The sequence below is a fragment of the Trachypithecus francoisi genome, unplaced genomic scaffold, assembly GCF_009764315.1.
Source record: "Trachypithecus francoisi isolate TF-2019V2 unplaced genomic scaffold, Tfra_2.0 Lachesis_group15, whole genome shotgun sequence".
NCBI lineage: Eukaryota > Metazoa > Chordata > Mammalia > Primates > Cercopithecidae > Trachypithecus > Trachypithecus francoisi.
This window is the reverse complement of record NW_022681460.1, coordinates 57292878-57314310: the sequence shown is the minus strand read 5'-3', so window position 1 is coordinate 57314310 and position 21433 is coordinate 57292878. Positions and strand designations below refer to the sequence as shown.

Below are 21433 nucleotides of genomic sequence, written 5' to 3'. Positions count from 1 at the left end.
ATCAAGGTAGAAGTTACCATTATTCACTGGGATTATTACCCTTTCATTTACTTAAATGACACTGTTTGCTACTTAAAGCGACAAGGACTTCCTATTACCTTCATATTATGATCAGAGAAATCACTAGACCCACCTGAAATTTCCTGCGGGAACAGGAGCAGGAGCAGGTTCCCAGGGAAACACAAACAGATGTATTTCAGATCTGTGCCCTGATTTGTCCAAGTGCAACAGCCCGCTACGCAGTGAGAGAACCCTGGCAGGCAGTAGGCCTCCCCACGTCAACTGGACTTTGCCTTTTCCTCCTTTCCTGGGATGGCTCTGAATAAATCAGTGTGTGCTGAAGTGCAGATACCAATCTACAGTGTATTGTCTCTGCCGTGAGAATGTGGCAGGGGACATCCTGTTTGGGGGTTGGAGGTGATGAGAGGCCGCAGAGGCATCAGCTTGGGGAAGTGGGGTAGCTGTGGAAGATCCCAACCCTGCAGATAGTGCACTTAGGACAGGGAACGGTGGAGGGCAAGGCATGCTAGAACTTGCTCTAAGAGCAAGAGGCAGACTTTGCAGCTTTGAGCAGGTAGACTTCGCAGTCCACCAAACTGTCTTTCAGACCCAAAAAGGAAAAAATAAGCACACCAGAGCCTAAGATCTACTCAGTCACCCTCACGGGAGGGTTCTGGCCGTTCACAAGTAGCCATCCTTGGAGAAGCTCCATAGCATTAAGTCACAGCTATCAACACCTGAAGTGGAACACTCTCTCCTAACCAGGTCTGTCTGGTTCACCTTGTCCAGCTGTGCCCTCGCTGAAGCTGGCTTTGCTGTGCCAACATCTTCTTCTTCAAATTCATTAGTCTTGAAAAAGGGGAAAAACGTGGGCTTGTTTTTATTCACTGTCATTGTTCAAATTATGTTGAATTGTGAATTCAAGTGTTTTTGGAAAATTCTCTTCTACATATTTGCTCTTTTCCCTAACCACTTTGTAACAAAAATCTTCCCCCTAAAGTAGATTATTTTAGACTAAAATTATATGTATTCAGGGTTTATATAGCATATATATATGTGTGTGTGTATATATATATATATAATTTCATACCAGGGTATTTTCATGCCTTCGATATAGACTGTGTTTCTTTTTTTAAAATTGTATTTGGAAATAATTTCAAACTTATAGAAAAGTAGCAAGATGAAGAGTAGTACAAAGAACATCCATTTACCCTTTACCCAGATTCACCTCTTGCTAATACTTGATCCCATTTACTCTGTCTAGACAATATTTTTTTGAGCTATTTGGGAGTAAGCTGCATTCATCGTGGCACTTTATTCCTAAATACTTCACTGTACATCTCCTCATGCTAGGAAACTTGCACAACCACTGTCCACATTATCAACATCAGCTATCGTTCCAGGAAGCTGTGTCTAGGTCTGCGGGCCTCTTGAAGGCTGGTGCGCTAATGTTCTATCTATCACTTGTCTCAGCAAAGGGGATTACGGCTTGTGGCTCTTAAGTCCCAGACTCCTGCCTGCATCCCTTTGCCATCCATCAGAGACCTGCACAGTAGTGGGGTGCTGGTTCCCAGGGCTTCCAAGACCAAGAGCCCTGTCTGCTTCCCAGTCTTGGGCAGAGCTGAGCTTCCCAATCCTTTCGTCTCCAGCTCCCCATCTCTGTCTTGAGAACATGGAAGAGGAGCTTCTGATGAGGTGGGCAATCTAGCATTGCTTTCCACACTAGATGTTCTAATTCCATGATTCTGCATCCTGTTCCCCAATGCCCATGATATTATTTAATGTGGCAACAATGGAGTGACTGTGGTCACTGCAGATCCCATCCTTCACTTAGGTCCAAGCATCTGAGTGCATCAGAGGGCCATGGTAAGAACTGCTCCGGCTCCAGAATACCTGGATCTGAGACCAAATGTCAGACGCTGGTTCCTAGGCTGGCCTCATGTAGAGCTGAGTTTGTCCCAGTGGCACCTCTCCCTGACTCATCACAACCCCTGCTTCAGGTCAGCGTGTCAGACTGACAGCAGTGAAGAGGTTGAGTTAAGAGTTGGGCCACGTTTGTTCGTTGGTAGCTCAGATGCCCTCTGGAAAAGCACGAGATGATTCTATTCCAGCTGCTGAAATCCCTTACATCGTCTTCAGAAACTTGCCTGCAGTCCATTTCCATAGCTCATTCCCTTTGGAATAGATTATCTCCAAAACATGGAAAATTGGTGTCTTGCCCTTTGAAAGTGTGTGTACAGTCCTCAGCATCTGGAGCTGGCTGAAAGTCCCTGAGTCGTTTGACCCAAGTGGGAAAGGCCAGCTCGCATGAAGATCATTCTAAATTGATGTCTTCTTCTATTATGTAATCCCAGGGGAGAGTGGGGGGATCTCATAGACTCCTGAACCATGTTTACAGCACAGAGGACACGTGTCTATTTATACAAGCTCTATGCGTCTTAGACTGATTATACCAGCAGGACTATTTTCATTCTTCTTCCAGCATCTTCCTCTAAGAGCAGAGGGCTTGGGCTGTCGTGCTGGGGAGTGGGGGTTCAATTGTCTGTAAAAGAGAACCGCAGATCTCCCCAAATGTAAATCTTTCACATTGATGAATTTTTAATGGAAATCAATTTCCCTCCTCCAAATAAGCTTTTGGCTTCTTAGAAGATAAAGACTGCTTACTGTTGAGTCCTAACATTGTATTTCCTTTCTTTTCCCCTTCTCCCTGGCCTGTCCAACCTGTTGGCAGCTGTCCATACCTGGCAGTGAAAATCACTCCTGCCATCCCTGCAGTCGCTGGCATCCTGTTCTTCTTTGTGATGGGGACCCTGCTCCGCACCAGCTTCAGCGACCCCGGAGTCCTCCCACGAGCCACGCCTGATGAAGCCGCCGATCTGGAAAGGCAAATAGGTAACACTGGAAGTCTGCCCATGGCCTCTGGTCACTTCCCGCCTGGGCCCAGCCACAGTGGGGAAGGCAGGCCAAGGGCTGTGCAGGAGGGGCTGAGCACTGGGAAGGAAGGAGGCCAGAAATCAGCGTTCCTTAGCTCGCTGGGTGGGCAGGATGAACTGAAGAAGAGGGGGCTGGAGGGACGGGTATCCTGGAGGCAGGACTGCTGGCCCAAGCGAGCAAAGCATCGCCTGTGAGCTGTGCTTCTGATGTTTCTTTGAAACCCAAGTGTTTGATTCCACTCTACGAAGCAGCCTCCACCCCGAAAGGTCTACAGTTGTAGCTTGCTGCACTTACTCCCTTTTGCAATCCTTGGAGCATGACCAGTCTCCATGATGTCAGTCTAGGACAGTTACATCTTAGATGACTTTCTTGTTTATCCAGCCTAGGATTGAGAATTTCCTTTATTTAAGTATAATAAACATGTATCTGTGATATGTGTTGAGATGAATAGCTTCATTTTTCCTTAGATATTAAAACCTATACTAAAGTTTATTACAACCCATTTTGAAGATACTAAAACAGACCCTAATCCCTCACACAACAAACTTTTACATTTTTTTTTAATTAAAAAGAGAACTTTTTCTTGCTCTTAAAAGTTTGTGATTGTGAATGTGTAGCTTTGCTGTGGTGCTTTGGTAAATTTCACAGGCCCAGCAGAGGAGCTGTGATGATTCGGTGTGAACATAATGTTTAGACCTAAAAAATCACTTGGCAGAGATATTTCTCTTCCAGGATTCCTCCTATTCTATGGACTTTCCTTTGCAGCCTCCACTAAAGCTGGAGGGAGCTCCCTGTCTACAGTGTAAGAAGATAGAGCTGGCCGGGCGCGGTGGCTCAAGCCTGTAATCCCAGCACTTTGGGAGGCCGAGACGGGTGGATCACGAGGTCAGGAGATCGAGACCATCCTGGCCTACACGGTGAAACCCCGTCTCTACTAAAAAATACAAAAAACTAGCCGGGCGAGATGGCGGGCGCCTGTAGTCCCAGCTACTCGGGAGGCTGAGGCAGGAGAATGGCGTAAACCCGGGAGGCAGAGCTTGCAGTGAGCCGAGATTGCGCCACTGCACTCCAGCCTGGGCAACAGAGCGAGACTCCGTCTCAAAAAAAAAAAAAAAAAAAAAGAAGATAGAGCTGTGGATCTTGCTAAAAAAGTGCCTATTCTGGTCCTACCATTCCCCAAGAGCTAAAGCACAGCTTTGTCCTTCTCTCGACATCTGCCTTCATCCTTCATCTCTACTGCCTGGGAAGGGAGCAGTAAAATGGGAGTGTGTGGAGTGTGTGGTGTTGTTTGCTAGACTGCAGTTCTCTTGTGTCCTGAGGTAGGAAGGAGAGGGGAGGGAGAAGCAATGGGCAGACAGTCTCTTTCTTAGTCCCTGCATCATGGGATTCCAAGACAGGGCCTGCTAGTGCCTAATTTTAAGGCTCACATTTTATAGCACTTTAATCGTTTGTCAGGCCCATCCATGGCTATCACTGCATTTTTTCCATATCTAAGCCACCCTGTAAGGAAAGCTTTATTATTACACCCATTTTACAAATAAGGAAACAAAGTCCCCAACAGGGGCTTAAATGGGTGAAAGTGGCAGAGCTGGAGCCTTGAACCCAGGTTTCCAGGTTTTCAGCTTTCCAGGTTTCAGAACAGGCTTCACCTTGTTCTTTCCAGCTCCTTCCACCACTGGGGAGAGAGAGGGAAGTCAAACCTAGTTTCCTTCAAAACTGTGTGGTTTATGCCCACAACACATGAGCAGGTAACTTGAAAATCCTCTTCGCAGTGCAAGAGCCCAACTCCCATACTGGGGGTGATGCAATTTCCTGCCGTGATCCCCATCTCCAGGTTAGTGGAAGTGCATCTGCAAAATCAGCATGATTAGGAACAGGCTTTCTGCCTTTCTTACAAAGTGGATGAGGCAGGGCACGGTGGCTCACACCTGTAATCCTAGCACTTTGGGAGGTCGAGGTGGGAGGATCACTTGAGGTCAGGAGTTTGAGACCAGCCTGGCCAACATGGTGAAACCCCATCTCTACTAAAAATAAAAAAAAAAATTGGCCAGGTGTGGTGGTGCAAGCCTGTAGTCCCAGCTACTGGGGAGGCTGACGCAGGAGAATCGCTTGAACCCAGGAGGCAGAGGGTTGCAGTGAGCCGAGATCGCACCACTGCACTCCAGCCTAGGCAACAGAGCAACACTCTGTCTCAAAAACAAAAACAAAAACAGTGAGATACTACTTCATACCCTCTAAGATGGCACTAATCAAAAAGACTGACAAGGACAAATGCTGGTGATGATGTGGAGAAACTGGAACCCTTATACATTACTGGTGGGAATGTAAAATGGTACATCCACTTTGGAAAGCAGTTTCTCAAAATTCTCCAAAAGCTAAACACCATTCCTATATGACCCAGCAATTCCACTCCTAGATAGTCCGCACAAAGGCTTGTATATGACTATTCACAGCTGCATGAAACCTAACAACCCATATGTCCATCAAATGTGTTATATATATATATATATATATATAAAACGATATATATATGACAATATATATATCATATATATCGATGATCAATATGTGTTATATCCATACAATGGGATTCCATGAAGCAATAAAAGGGAAAAGTATTGATACAGGCTACAACATGGATGAACCTTCAAGACATTTGCTAAGGGAAAGAAGCCAGATACAAAAGACTATGTACTGTGTGATTTCACTTGTATAAAATGTCCAAGAAAGGACAAATCTTTACAGACAGAAAGGAGATTAGTGATTTCCTGGGGCTGGGAGGGTGGGAGTGCAGGTTGACTGCACATGACAGGAAGGAGCTTGTTGGGATTATGAACATGGTCTAAAATTAGGTCATGATGATGGTTGCACAATGCAATAAATTCACTACAAGTCACTGAATTGCACACTTTCTATGGTAACTGCTGTGGTACATAAATTATACCTCTATAAAGATGTGAAAAAAAAGGAGGAGGAGGCCGGGCACTGTGGCTCACGCCTGTAATCCCAGCACTTTGGGAGGCCAAGGTGGGCGGATCACGAGGTCAGGAGATCAAGTCCATCCTGGCTTATACGGTGAAACCCCGTCTCTACTAAAAACACACACAAAAGAATAGGCGGGTATGGTGGCAGGCGCTTGTTGTCCCAGCTACTAGGGAGGCTGAGGCAGGAGAATGGCATGAACCCGGGAGGCGGTGCTTGCAGTGAGCCGAGATTGCGCCACTGAACTCCAGCTTGGGCGACAGAGCGAGACTCAAAAAATAAAAAAGTTAAAAAGGAGGAGGAGGGTGGGAAGGGAGAGAGGAAAAAGATGGGGTAGAAGAAGCAGAAGGAGAAGAGGAAGAAGAGGGCTTTGGAGGTCCTCAGACATGGGTTTGAATCCTGGCTCACCCTTTCTCTAGTTGTGTGACTTAGGCGAGCGGTGCAGTTTTCTAAACCCTATCCCTCTGTGTTCTTCTCTGTGAAGCAGGAGTAATGGCATGGATCTTTTGAGGTTCTTGTCAGGATGAATGATTATAGGAAAAGTGCCTGGCACGTTGTAGATGTGTAGTAAAGGATTGTTTGTTGTTTTGTCTAATTCGTCTCTTTTCAGTTTTCTCTCCACCTTCTACGAATGTAGGTTCTCATAAAAAGCTACCTGAAGTGTGACAGGAATAAATGGCAGAGCTGGTACAATGTCTTTGGGTCTGCTGCCTGCCAGCTTAGCTGTGCCTCCTCCAGGCTGAGGAAGGAGTGCAGGCACCTGTAAGCTGGGCTCTTTTCCATCACCGATCTAACTCTTCATAAGGAGTCCTCCGGTATACTACTTGGCTTTGGAAGATAAGGTTGTTTCAGTGAAATCTTAACACATTTACGTTGTGCTATCTGGCTAAAGAAAGAAAAATGAACAATTAGATTTGGAAACTTTTTATTGTTAGGGTTATTCATTCTAATTATCCATTGTAGATCTCTTCCTTATAGAAGCCCATAATGGCCCCTTGGAATCAGCCATCTGAGTAATTTATTGAAGATTTGCCAAGGATTTAAACAGCTTTCCCCTGTCTTCAAACTTCTGAGAGGAGTAGGTGGGGAGGAGGAGGGCTCTGGGCTTCAGAGTCTGTTTCAAGGCTCTTGAAATGCGTTACACTTCTTTCTTCTGAAAGAATGTTCCCGATGACTTAGGTTGCTGCTAAAAAGACATCAAAGAATAGCAGCAGGGGGCCAGGGAAGCAGGGGTCACTGGAGGCTTGCTTGGAAACTTCGGTTTCCAAAACTCAGTTTTTACAGTTCACCCAAGGATGATCTGACACTAAGCAACTGATTTGAGGTTAGAAAAAAATGACAAATCCTGTACTAGAAATCACAGGATCAAAGCATTTAATTTCTATTAGGGATAGACCTTTCCAGTAATCAAAATAGGGGGAAGTATTTCACATTCCACAGGTTTCATCTCTTCCCACCCCCTCCACAGTCCTGACCCGATGCTGAGACTAAGGAAGTCAATGTGGAGAGTGAGTGAGTAGCTTTGGCTCCCAAAGCAAGGCTAGTGATTTAGGAAGCTCCTCCTCCAAGCCACAGTAACCCAGATACCATATACATGATGGATTTTGCTTGGTAAAGGTGGAACCAGATCAAAGGAAGCTGGTGGGCTTTTAAAAATTCACTTGCATTGTGACGGAATCTGAAGACTGATTACCTCCACTCTGTACGTGTTGCTGACGTGGTGGAATGCCACTTCCCTAGGCAGTGGATGCACCCGTGTGTGTGTGCGTGTGTGTGCACGCGTGTGCATGTGTGTGTTCCTTCTCTCCTTCCTCCTCCACTCCCTCCCCCTCCTTCTCCCCATCTTTGGTCAAATTCTCATCATCCAATAAATTTTCTTATAGTACGTAGAACCAATCACCTTACTATTAGTAAAGCTTATCTTTTGTTATTTCCTAAATGAATCCTTGAAAGAGTCTCTCGAGGAGATTTCTAGAAAGCACAGCACAGTAACTTCCTGACCCTGGGAAAGCCTGGATTTGTCAGGGACACAGTCCCAGCCCATCCTAAACAGAGCATCTCCTGGGAAGACTTCCACAACCACAGGAAGTTTTGACCCAATGATCTGACTTGCTGGGCTTTTCCCCCATCAAAGATATCTTAATTCTGTGTTTAAGAGTAGAAACATTTTAATTGGAATTTTAACGACACTAACGGATTTTTGTTGGAGAAAATGCTTTCTGAGGAAAAGACTAAGTCAATATAAGACCACAATTTTCTGTATTGCACAAATTATTTCCAATTGTTTTCATTTACATTGTTATTTCACTAAAATTCTTTTTATTGGAGTAATTTCTTCTCTGCATAAAGTTTATAACTAAGATTTTTCACTTATCAGTATTATGAAGCTGCCATTATGAATTTTTTACTAGAACTATTATTTCTACTAAGACAAATTTTTTTGTGATTTGATTTTTTACCATATGCAGTTTTGGGGGTTTTTTGTTTGGGTTTTTTTTTTTTTTTTTTAGGCAATGTTAATTTCATTTTCTGTTGTCAATATTCACCATAAAATTGCTTTAAAGTTTGATGGTTTCATTGATTTGGTTTCATTGATTTTTGCCTAATGAGTAATCTACTGGCTGTGATTCATTTGTGATTGAATCTTCATACACTGTGCAGTCGCTTTGTGTACTGTATACTAGTTGTCCATAGTGTTGAATATACACCCCTCCCCACCCCCAAAACATTGGCAGGGTCAAAATAGCTGGCATTACAGGTGGCTAATTTGATTGCTTTTTGCCAGTTTTCTTTTCAGAAGGTAAGATTTTCTGACCATTTCCCCCAATTCATATTTGTATCTTTGTACTCACCTCCAATATCACCACAATTCACACTTTCTGTAGTTTTTTTTGTTTTGTTTTGTTTTGTTTTTTGCAGTGGCCCTTTTAGCCTCTCATGCACTCTGACTAGGCCGCAGAGCTCCGTGCAGAGTGGATTGCACCGGCCAGTGTGTGCGTCCTTGCTGCTTCTCCCATCCTCCCTCCCTACTGCTTTCCGCCCTGTTCTTGTTTTTTGTTGTTGTTGTTTTTTGTTTGTTTGTTTGTTTTTAGATGGAGTTTTGTTCCTGTTGCCCAGGCTGGAGTGCAATGGTGTGATCTCGGCTCAGCACAACCTGTGCTTCCCAGGCTCAAGCAATTCTCCTGCCTCAGCCTCCCGAGTAGCTGGGATTACAGGCATGCGCCACCATTCCCAGCTAATTTTGTATTTTTAGTAAAGATGGGTTTTCTCCCTGTTGGTCAGGCTGGTCTCGACTCCTGACCTCAGGTGATCTTCCCGCCTTGGCCTCCCAAAGCGCTGGGATTACAGTCGTGAGCCACTGCACCTGGCATCTGGCCTGTTCTTGACGGTCACTGTGATGCCGCCTCAGTAGCCTTTGGACTTTCTCCTCCACCACCAGCTTAAGCACTTACCTGTGCCCATGAAATGAAATATTCCCCGTGCTTTTCCTGTGTGTCTGTGTGATGAGTCTGCTGGGCCCTGATGAACAGGCTGGACAGTATTCATGGCTGTTGTTGATGAAGCATCTCTCCCCGTGTGGGATGTGGCCACGCCGTGGCATTTGCCCACCATCTGTATTTTGTTACACCGGTGAGGATGCCAGTGCTAGGGAGGAAAGGGGTTTGCCAGAGGTCACTTGGCCAGAGCTGGGAGTCCAACGCCCACTCATCTGATATCACACCCTGTGCTCTGACCTGCTGCACGGTCTTGCCCACTTCCTGCTGCCTGGGGAGCCAGGCCCTGAGCAAGCCATGCTTGGCTCTCTGCAGCAGTGGCACTTCCCCTTCCCATGGACCACATCCTCTCTCCCCAGCGCAACCTCGAGCTTTGAAACAGAAAGCTGTGCCTAGCATGCTGTGGCTCGAAGACCTGGTTCTCAAATCCTGGGCTCAAGTGGGTGGAGCAGGAAGAACTTCAGGGAATTTCTAGACAATCTAACTCCCCTCTTAGAGCTTCTTGAAGATTCAGGGGCCTTTTTCTAGTGGGACTGTCATTGGTGTCTAGATGTTCTGTGATGTTTGTAGCAATGGAGAGTGGGGGAGTCCCATCATGTCTGACATACCTTCTGGAAGAGACAAAGTCTTCTAAAAAAGGACATCCTAGAAAAAAATGTAGCTTCCTTGTCTGGGGGGAGTGTTAGAACCATCTAGAGTGCACAGATGCCAGGAAGTGGGGCAGCGAGGCTCCTGCACAAGGCCAGAGTGGCAGCTTGGGATGTCGAGATTTCAATGTCCCTTTAACAAGAAACTCCAGCCTGGGAGAGCTGGAAACCAGATGTCACAACTCAAAATTATGGTATTTGGGGAAATACCACAAGATTTTGAAGGGTCTGTTTCTAAGGGAAGGAGGGGGCCAGAGATGTTTTTCCACAGGATTTGGAAGGATGTGTGGTTTTCATCCAGGACATTCAAGGAAGCCTGTGTTATTTATTTTTTCTATGTAAATCCAAACTTCTGGGAATGTACCATGTGTTGGCATTGAAGCCATTCTCTGATGCAAACATATTTCCTTGATTTTGAAGTTGGCGACATTACTATACACTGATTGGCGTGGGGACTTAGGACGACAGCTCTAGAAAGCTGTCTTGTGTCTCCTCTCTGCTGGTGGACGTCCTTCACAGAATTGTCTTCTTGGTCCTCTAGAGAGCTTTGTGGGTGGAAAGTGGCATTTTACTCCTTACAGGAAGAGAAATTGAGAGAAGGGGGTTATTTAACTTGATGAGATCACACTTTTGTGCTCAGCCTGCGCTGAGCTTAGAAATGTGAATTCCTGAGTTATCATAGGCATTCTAGAGAGACCACAGCATCACATAGAAACTCTAGAGACACCACAGTATCACACAGACACTCTAGAGAGACCACAGTATCACACAGACACTCTAGAAATACCACAGTATCACACAGACATTCTAGAGAGACCACAGTATCACACAGACATGCTAGAGAGACCACAGTATCACACAGACATGCTAGAGAGACCACAGTGTACAGGCATTCTAGAGAGACCACAGCATCACACAGACACTCTAGAGAGACCTCAGCATCACATAGAAACTCTAGAGACACCACAGTATCACACAGACACTCTAGAGAGACCATAGCATCACACAGACACTCTAGAAATACCACAGCATCACACAGACACTCTAGAAATACCACAGTATCACACAGACACTCTAGAGAGACCACAGCATCACACAGACATGCTAGAGAGACCACAGTGTACAGGCATTCTAGAGAGACCACAGCATCACACAGACACTCTAGAGAGACCACAGTATCACACAGACACTCTAGAGAGACCACAGTGTCACATAGACACTCTAGAGAGACCACAGCCTCACACAGACACTCTAGAGAGACCACAGTGTCACATAGGGATTCTAGCGACCGCAGCGTTTCCCATCCTGAATGGCCCTCTTTGTGTAGTTTGAGTCCCTGTGTAAAGATGTGAAATCACCTCTGTAGAACTGATGAACTCCTCCCTAAAGCCAGGATACCACTTCTTTTCAGCTAAGGGGAAGTCTCTCTTTCTCTTGCTACACCAATGTCACTTTCTTTAGAGTTTGTGTTAAGCCAGTGTGATGATGGCATACAGCAATGTTGATATGCTCTGCTAAAAAACAGAATGTACTGTGATTATAATCATTTCTTATATACGGGGCCATGGAAGGGGAAGGATGATGGCATAACCAGTGCGAGGAGAAGGTCACCCTGAGGGCAAGGAACACAGAGGCTGCGGTAGAGCGGAGGAGTAAAGGACCAAGCGGCATGAAAAGGATAGAAAACTTGAGACCACGCGCATGGTTCAAGAATACAGTCAAAGCAAGGAGCGAGTGGTCTGGAGCATGTTAATGAAAATTCCAGGCCCACCCCTACCCAGCCAAGGGCATCAAGAAAGTTGATGACATGTGGGTCCGTCCGTCTCTCACAACAGCTTTCTGTGGCCCCTCCCTTCCTCCTGGGGTGCTGGCCACTGCAGGACTCTGAGTCATGGGACATTCCAGCTTAAAGGGACCTCAGCAGTCATGGATGTCATCCTGGACAACTCCCTTGGTTTACAGATGAGTAAACTGAGACTCAGAGACAGGTGCAACCCCACCCACTGACAACAGAGCCAATCAGTGACAGGCCTGGGACCCTGGCGGGGAGTCTGGTTCCAAGTCCAGGTACTATATAGCTCTCCTTTGATTTTCTGGCTTCTGAAACGGAATCTCTAAATCCTTGCTACTCAAACGGAGGTCCATGGAAGAGCAACGTCAGCGTCACCGGGGAGCTTATTAGAAATGCAGACTCTTGGGCCCTGACTCATCTGGTAAATCAGAATCTGCATTTCAACAAGACCACAGGTGAGTCACCTGAACATGAGAAGCACAGCCCTGGGGCCTTTCCACATCCTGCCTGTGACCTTCCTCTACAGCATAGCCTCTGCGTCCTCTCCACTGCAGCTCCCAGGACTGCCGTATTTTCAGGAGTTTGGCTAGCTACAAGTTCCTCTACTTTGAGTATTCTGTTTAATCACCTCCCTCCCCGCAGTGCCTGTTAGATAAATGGCATCATTCCTTATCATTACGCATTTAAAATAACCATATGAACTTACTCTGTGACTTTGAGAAGTGTGTTGACTTCTTGGGGCCTTAAATTCAGTGTCTGTAAAATAGGCCCACTGAGTGCAAAGAGCCATTCCAGCATTATCATCCTGTGATTCTAGAAATAAACGCCTCTTTCTCCTTTGCTTGGTTATGAAAATCTGGGAACCTAAACACTTTAGGAGATTATTTAGACAGTTCCACTGCTTAAACAGAAGAAATGATGTCTTCTGTTAATTTTAAAATGCAAAACTCCGTGTACACCCATGTAAGTTCAACACGCAAACTATAGGTACTGCAAAATAAGATATTTCAATGACTCACTGGAATATTACTATCATTAGTACTTTAACTGGCATATTTGGGAGGATAAAGCAAGATGATGGAACGGTAGCTCTTTTGAGTGAGGGAGTGGGTCAGTCAGTTGGGTTTTAGAAGGAAGCCAGAGATGAAACCCCTCATCCAGAATCGGCAGGGCGGCCGGCACGTTGGGCAGAATAATCTCTGGAACAGCCCTCTGCAGTGGATGTGCTGGGCATGAGGAGGAGGGGAGGCCAGATGGGCTTTTCAGGAGAAAAATCCCCCTGGAGGACGTTAATCAGGGAGTGGGCAGCCTCTTTGTGCTTGGGAAGTGGGAGGCATTTTTATTCCAAGGGTGGAAGTAGCATGAAAGGCAGCTCAGGAACAAAAGGAAACAAAGGGCTCAATGAGGACGGAGGAAATGGACCAAGGCAAGGAGGTGTGGCGGGACCTGGTTGGGAGGAGACCAACCAGGGAAAGCTGAGCAGGTGCAGCGGCATGGAAAAGAGTCCTAGCCACACTGAGCCTGAGAGGGGACTTAGAGAGCAGGGGCTGCGGCCTCAGAAGCCAGGCCTTCCCTGCAGAGCCTCTCAGGGACAGCTTGTTTCCTCGTGGCCCCAGGAACCTTCCACACCCTGCCTCATAATAGACATCTGCAAGTTTTTGGTGGCTGGAGTTGTGACTAGGGATCCGATCTAACCTAGAGTCATCTGCCAAACCACACACTCAGAGTGTCCCTGAATACCCCTCACACCTCATTGTTAAAATTATTCAGGACGTTTGTTAAAACATGAAGGCAGACTTTATTCAGGGAGACCATGCAGGGTCATAGGGACCAGTGCAGTGGGGTTTGCAATAGGGAAGAGGTGTTGGGCTCCACTCCAAATACAGCAAGAAACAGTGGGAATTTACAGCCAAGGAGCAGAGTTGGGGGCAGTGGATAGAAGACTACCAAAAGGAAGCCTCAGGGGTGAGGGGGCTTCTGGCTAAACCAACCGAACTGGATTCCAGCCGAAGGCAGGCCAGGGTGGTCAGAGATTCCCTGGGGGACAGTGGGGATGAGGAACCCCATCAAGTAGCAAAGGGGATCAGATAGGGAGGGTGAGGGCTCTGGCTAACCTGACTCAGCAGGACTTTTGCTAAAATTGGGCATTGCAGAAACAGACATGGAAGCCCCCAAATCAGAGCCTCGCTGGGAAGAGCACTCAGAGATGCCTGACTAGAGTTTGGCAAGAATGGGATCTTCCTTATCACGGATGCCTTCATGTCATCCACGTGTTCACACACTGTGAACACAGGACTTTGTTGAGGTGTCCTCTTTAGGGTCCAACACATTGTGAACATAGGACTTTGTTGAGGTGTCCTCTTTGGGATCCACCACACCGTGAACATAGGACTTTGTTGAGGTGTCCTCTTTGGGATCCACCACACCGTGAACATAGGACTTTGCTGAGGTGTCCTCTTTGGGGTCCACCACACCGTGAACATAGGACTTTGTTGAGGTGTCCTCTTTGGGGTCCACCACACCGTGAACATAGGACTTTGTTGAGGTGTCCTCTTTGGGGTCCACCACACTGTGAACACAGGACTTTCTTGAGGTATTCTCTTTGGGGTCCACCACACTGTGAACATAGGACTTTGTTGAGGTGTCCTCTTTGGGGTCCATCACACTGTGAACATAGGACGTTGTTTTTTTGTTTATTTATTTATTTATTTTTATTATTATACTTTAAGTTCTAGGGTACTGTGCATAACTTGCAGGTTTGTTACATATATATACTTGTGCCATGTTGGTGTGCTGCACCCATCAACTCGTCAGCACCCATCAACTCCTCATTTACATCAGGTATAACTCCCAATGCAATCCCTCCCTCCTTCCCCCTCCCCATGATAGGCCCCGGTGTGTGATGTTCCCCTTCCCGAGTCCAAGTGATCTCATTGTTCAGTTCCCACCTATGAGTGAGAACATGTGATGTTTGGTTTTCTGTTCTTGCGATAGTTTGCTGAGAATGATGGTTTCCAGCTTCATCCATGTCCCTACAAAGGACACAAACTCATCCTTTTTTATGGCTGCATAGTATTCCATGGTGTATATGTGCCACATTTTCTTAATCCAGTCTGTCACTGATGGACATTTGGGTTGATTCCAAGTCTTTGCTATTGTGAATAGTGCCACAATAACATACATGTGCATGTGTCTTTATAGCAGCATGATTTATAATCCTTTGGGTATATACCCAGTAATGGGATGGCTGGGTCATATGGTACTTCTAGTTCTAGATCCTTGAGGAATCGCCATACTGTTTTCCATAATGGTTGAACTAATTTACAATCCCACCAACAGTGTAAAAGTGTTCCTATTTCTCCACATCCTCTCCAGCACCTGTTGTTTCCTGACTTTTTAATGATTGCCATTCTAACTGGTGTGAGATGGTATCTCATTGTGGTTTTGATTTGCATTTCTCTGATGGCCAGTGATGATGAGCATTTTTTTCATGTGTCTGTTGGCTGTATGCATGTCTTCTTTTGAGAAATGTCTGTTCATATCCTTTGCCCACTTTTTGATGGGGTTGTTTGTTTTTTTCTTGTAAGTTTGTTTGAGTTCTTTGTAGGTTCTGGATATTAGCCCTTTGTCAAATGAGTAGATTGCAAAAATTTTCTCCCATTCTGTAGGTTGCCTGTTCACTCTGATGGTAGTTTCTTTTCCTGTGCAAAAGCTCTTTAGTTCAATTAGATCCCATTTGTCAATTTTGGCTTTTGTTGCCATTGCTTTTGGTGTTTTAGACATGAAGTCCTTCCCCATGCCTATGTCCTGAATGGTATTACCTAGGTTTTCTTCTAGGGCTTTTATGGTATTAGGTCTAACATTTAAGTCTCTAATCCATCTTGAATTAATTTTCTTATAAGGAATAAGGAAAGGATCCAGTTTCAGCTTTCTACTTATGGCTAGCCAATTTTCCCAGCACCATTTATTAAATAGGGAATCCTTTCCCTATTTCTTGTTTTTCTCAGGTTTGTCAAAGATCAGATGACTGTAGATGTGTGGTATTATTTCTGAGGACTCTGTTCTATTCCATTGGTCTATATCTCTGTTTTGGTACCAGTACCATGCTGTTTTGGTTACTGTAGCCTTGTAGTATAGTTTGACGTCAGGTAGCGTGATGCCTCCAGCTTTGTTCTTTTGACTTAGGATTGTCTTGGCAATGCGGGCTCTTTTTTGGTTCCATATGAACTTTAAAGCAGTTTTTTTCAATTCTGTGAAGAAAGTCATTGGTAGCTTGATGGGGATGGCATTGAATCTATAAATTACCTTGGGCAGTATGGCCATTTTCATGATATTGATTCTTCCTATCCATGAGCATGGTATGTTCTTCCATTTGTTTGTGTCCTCTTTTATTTCACTGAGCAGTGGTTTGTAGTTCTCCTTGAAGAGGTCCTTTACATCCCTTGTAAGTTGGATTCCTAGATATTTTATTCTCTTTGAAGCAATTGTGAATGGAAGTTCATTCCTGATTTGGCTCTCTGTTTGTCTGTTACTGGTGTATAAGAATGCTTGTGATATTTGCACATTAATTTTGTATCCTGAGACTTTGCTGAAGTTTCTTATCAGCTTAAGGAGATTTTGGGCTGAGACAATGGGGTTTTCTAAATATACAATCATGTCATCTGCAAACAGGGACAATTTGACTTCTTCTTGTCCTAACTGAATACCCTTGATTTCTTTCTCTTGCCTGATTGCCCTAGCCAGAACTTCCAACACTGTGTTGAATAGGAGTGGTGAGAGAGGGCATCCCTGTCTTGTGCCAGTTTTCAAAGGGAATTTTTCCAGTTTTTGCCCATTCAGTATGATATTGGCTGTGGGTTTGTCATAAATAGCTCTTATTATTTTGAGATACGTTCCATCATTACCGAATTTATTGAGCGTTTTTAGCATGAAGGGCTGTTGAATTTTGTCAAAGGCCTTTTCTGCATCTATTGAGATAATCATGTGGTTTTTGTCTTTGGTTCTGTTTATATGCTGGATTACGTTTATTGATTTGCATATGTTGAACCAGACTTGCATCCCAGGGATGAAGCCCACTTGATCATGGTGGATAAGCTTTTTGATGTGCTGCTGGATCCGGTTTGCCAGTATTTTATTGAGGATTTTTGCATCGATGTTCACCAGGGATATTGGTCTTAAATTCTCTTTTTTTGTTGTGTCTCTGGCAGGCTTTGGTATCAAGATGATGTTGGCCTCATAAAATGAGTTAGGGAGGATTCCCTCTTTTTCTATTGATTGGAATAGTTTCAGAAGGAATGGTACCAGCTCCTCCTTGTACCTCTGGTAGAATTCAGCTGTGAATCCATCTGGTTCTGGACTTTTTTTGGTTGGTAGGCTATTAATTATTGCCTCAATTTCAGAGCCTACTAATGGTCTATTCAGGGGTTCAGCTTCTTCCTGGTTTAGTCTTGGGAGAGTGTAAGTGTCCAGGAAATTATCCATTTCTTCTAGATTTTCTAGTTGATTTGCATAGAGGTGTTTATAGTATTCTCTGATGGTAGTTTGTATTTCTGTGAGGTTGGTGGTGATATCCCCTTTATCATTTTTTATTGCGTCTATCTGATTCTTCTCTCTTTTCTTCTTTATTAGTCTTGCTAGCGGTCTATCAATTTTGTTGATCTTTTCAAAAAACCAACTCCTGGATTCATTGATTTTTTGGAGGTTTTTTGTGTCTCTATCTCCTTCAGTTCTGCTCTGATCTTAGTTATTTCTTGCCTTCTGCTAGCTTTTGAATGTGTTTGCTCTTGCTTCTCTAGTTCTTTTAATTGTGATGTTAGAGTGTCAATTTTAGATCTTTCCAGCTTTCTCTTGTGGGCATTTAGTGCTATAAATTTCCCTCTATACACTGCTTTAAATGTGTCCCAGAGATTCTGGTATGTTGTATCTTTGTGTTCATTGGTTTCAAAGAACATCTTTATTTCTGTCTTCATTTTGTTATGTACCCAGTAGTCATTCAGGAGCAGGTTATTCAGTTTCCATGTAGTTGAGCGGTTTTGATTGAGTTTCTTAGTCCTGAGTTCTAGTTTGATTGCACTGTGGTCTGAGAGACAGTTTGTTATAATTTCTGTTCTTGTACATTTGCTGAGGAGTGCTTTACTTCCAATTATGTGGTCAATTTTGGAATAAGTGTGATGTGGTGCTGAGAAGAATGTATATTCTGTTGATTTGGGGTGGAGAGTTCTGTAGATGTCTATTAGGTCTGCTTGCTGCAGAGATGAGTTCAATTCCTGGATATCTTTGTTAACTTTCTGTCTCGATCTGTCTAATATTGACAGTGGGGTGTTGAAGTCTCCCATTATTATTGTATGTGAGTCTGAGTCTCTTTGTAAGTCTCTAAGGACTTGCTTTATGAATCTGGGTGCTCCTGTATTGGGTGCATATATATTTAGGATAGTTAGCTCTTCCTGTTGAATTGATCCCTTTACCATTATGTGCTTCTTTGTCTCTTTTGATCTTTGATGGTTTAAAGTCTGTTTTATCAGAGACTAGTATTGTAACCCCTGCTTTTTTTTGTTCTCCATTTGCTTGGTAGATCTTCCTCCATCCCTTTATTTTGAGCCTGTGTATGTCTCTGCATGTGAGATGGGTCTCCTAAATACAGCAAACTGATGGGTCTTGACTCTTTATCCAGTTTGCCAGTCTGTGTCTTTTAATTGGAGCATTTAGTCCATTTACATTTAAGGTTAATATTGTTATGTGTGAACTTGATCCTGCCATTATGATATTAACTGGTTATTTTGCTCGTTAGTTGATGCAGTTTCTTCCTAGCCTCGATGGTCTTTACATTTTGGCATGTTTTTGCAATGGCTGGTACTGCTTGTTCCTTTCCATGTTTAGTGCTTCTTTCAGGGTCTCTTGTAAGGCAGGCCTGGTGGTGACAAAATCTCTAAGCATTTCCTTATCTGTAAAGGATTTTATTTCTCCTTCACTTATGAAACTTAGTTTGGCTGGATATGAAATTCTGGGTTTAAAATTCTTTTCTTTAAGAATGTTGAATATTGGCCCCCACTCTCTTCTGGCTTTTAGAGTTTCTGCCAAGAGATCTGCTGTTAGTCTGATGGGCTTCCCTTTGTGGGTAACCCGACCTTTCTCTCTGGCTGCCCTTAAGATTTTTTCCTTCATTTCAACTTTGGTGAATCTGGCAATTATGTGTCTTGGAGTTGCTCTTCTGGAGGAGTATCTTTGTGGTGTTCTCTGTATTTCCTGAATTTGAATGTTGGCCTGCCCTACTAGGTTGGGGAAGTTCTCCTGGATAATATCCTGAAGAGTGTTTTCCAACTTGGTTCCATTTTCCCCCTCACTTTCAGGCATCCCAATCAGACGTAGATTTGGTCTTTTTACATAATCCCATACTTCTTACAGGCTTTGTTCATTTCTTTTTCTTCTTTTTTCTTTTGGTTTCTCTTCTCGCTTCATTTCATTCATTTGATCCTCAATCGCTGATACTCTTTCTTCTAGTTGATCGAGTTGGTTACTGAAGCTTGTGCATTTGTCACGTATTTCTCGTGTCATGGTTTTCATCTCTGTCAGTTCGTTTATGGCCTTCTCTGCATTAATTATTCTAGTTATCAATTCTTCCACTCTTTTTTCAAGACTTTTAGTTTCTTTGCGCTGGGTACGTAATTCCTCCTTTAGCTCTGAGAAGTTTGATGGACTGAAGCCTTCTTCTCTCATCTCGTCAAAGTCTTTCTCCATCCAGCTTTGATCCGTTGCTGGCGATGAGCTGCATTCCTTTGGAGGGGGAGATGCGCTCTTATTTTTTGAATTTCCAGCTTTTCTGCCCTACTTTTTCCCCTTCTTTGTGGTTTTATCTGCCTCTGTTCTTTGATGATGGTGACGTACTGATGGGGTTTTGGTGTGGGTGTCCTTGCTGTTTGTTAGTTTTCCTTCTAACAGTCAGGACCCTCAGCTGTAGGTCTGTTAGAGATTGCTTGAGGTCCACTCCAGACCCTGTTTGCCTGGGTATCAGCAGCAGAGGCTGCAGAAGATAGAATATTGCTGAACAGCGAGTGTACCTGTCTGATTCTTACTTTGGAAGCTTCCTCTCAGGGGTGTACTCCACCATGTGAGGTGTGGGGTGTCAGACTGCCCCTACTGGGGGATGTCTCCCAGTTAGGCTACTCAGGGTTCAGGGACCCACTTGAGCAGGCAGTCTGTCCGTTCTCAGATCTCAACCTCAGTGTTGGGAGATCCACTGCTCTCTTCAAAGCTGTCAGACAGAGTCATTTGCATCTGCAGAGGTTTCTGCTGCTTTTTGTTGTTGTTGTTGTTGTTTAGCTGTGCCCTCTCCCCAGAGGTGGAGTCTACAGAGACAGGCAGGTCTCCTTGAGCTGCTGTGAGCTCCACCTAGTTTGAGCTTCCCAGTGGCTTTGTTTACCTACTTAAGCCTCAGCAATGGCGGGCGCCCCTCCCCCAGCCTTGCTGCTGCCTTGCAGTTAGATCGCAGACTGCTGTGCTAGCAATGAGGGAAGCTCCGTGGGCGTGGGACCCTCCCGGCCAGGTGTAGGATATAATCTCCTGGTGTGCCCGTTTGCCTCACCCTGCTTCAGCTCTCGCTAGTCGGGCTGCAGCAGCTGACCAGCACCGATTGTCCGGCACTCCCTAGTGAGATGAACCCAGTACCTCAGTTGAAAATGCAGAAATCACCTGTCTTCTGTGTCGCTCACGCTAGGAGCTGGAGACTGGAGCTGTTCCTATTCGGCCATCTTGCTCCACCCCCAGGACTTTGTTGAGGTGTCCTCTTTGGGGTCCACCACACTGTGAACATAGGACTTTGTTGAGGTGTCCTCTTTGGAGCCCACATGCAGGTCTGTGATATTACTGAGACTCTGCCATAATAATCACCCTCTGAACCCCTGTCATGATCAAACCAACTCACCCTTTGCCTTCCCAGTGACCTTTCTCACTTCTTTACTTTAAACTCGTTTGCTGGGGGTGGTGGGGGAGGGCTGGGGGGAGATACAGCCTGCTCTGGGGGAGCTGTATCTCCCTTCCCTCTGTGCCCTGGAAAACTTACATGTAAGGATGGGAGATACATTAACTGTTTATTTTTTGTTTCTAGTAGATAAGTTCTGAGATTAAGAATCATTGCTTGCAAACTTGAGTTGACTGATGGCTACCGTGTAGTTGGAAGTCTGACATTGGCAGCACTCAGAGGCTAGTGGGTACTTAGAGAGAGGACTGGGAAGGCAGATGGGGGTGCCACCGGGAGGACAGTGGAGTTGTCCCATGAGGGCTCTTCCTGCCACCATGTTTGGTAAGGAAGAAATTCCCCACAATTTTCATCTGTCCAAATTTACCTTCCAAGGCTTTTGGAGAAAAAACTTGAGTGACATCCATGGACAGAAGTGAACACCACTTATTCAGAAACTATAGATAACACTTTCTAGGAGAAAACACAAGCCCAAGTGGATGAATGCCATGTTACATACCATCACAATTTGGAGTGTACACTTTTAAAAAGTCTCTTCATTTTCCTTTAAGGATGGAAACTCAAAGTCCAAGTGTCCTTGAGTGAATGGGGGAGTGGTTCTTTACATTCCATA

The 21433-nt window shown here is 44.8% G+C and overlaps 1 protein-coding gene across 3 annotated transcripts in view; it reads left to right on the top strand.

Moving 5' to 3' along the window:
- Positions 1-21433, top strand: part of ZDHHC14 (zinc finger DHHC-type palmitoyltransferase 14) — a 311090-nt gene that overhangs the window by 165543 nt on the left and 124114 nt on the right. For all 3 annotated transcript variants that reach the window (XM_033234955.1, XM_033234952.1, XM_033234954.1), the window contains exon 2: positions 2732-2892. In XM_033234955.1, the coding sequence (XP_033090846.1) occupies positions 2732-2892 (161 nt within the window). The remainder of the gene's footprint in view (positions 1-2731; positions 2893-21433) is intronic.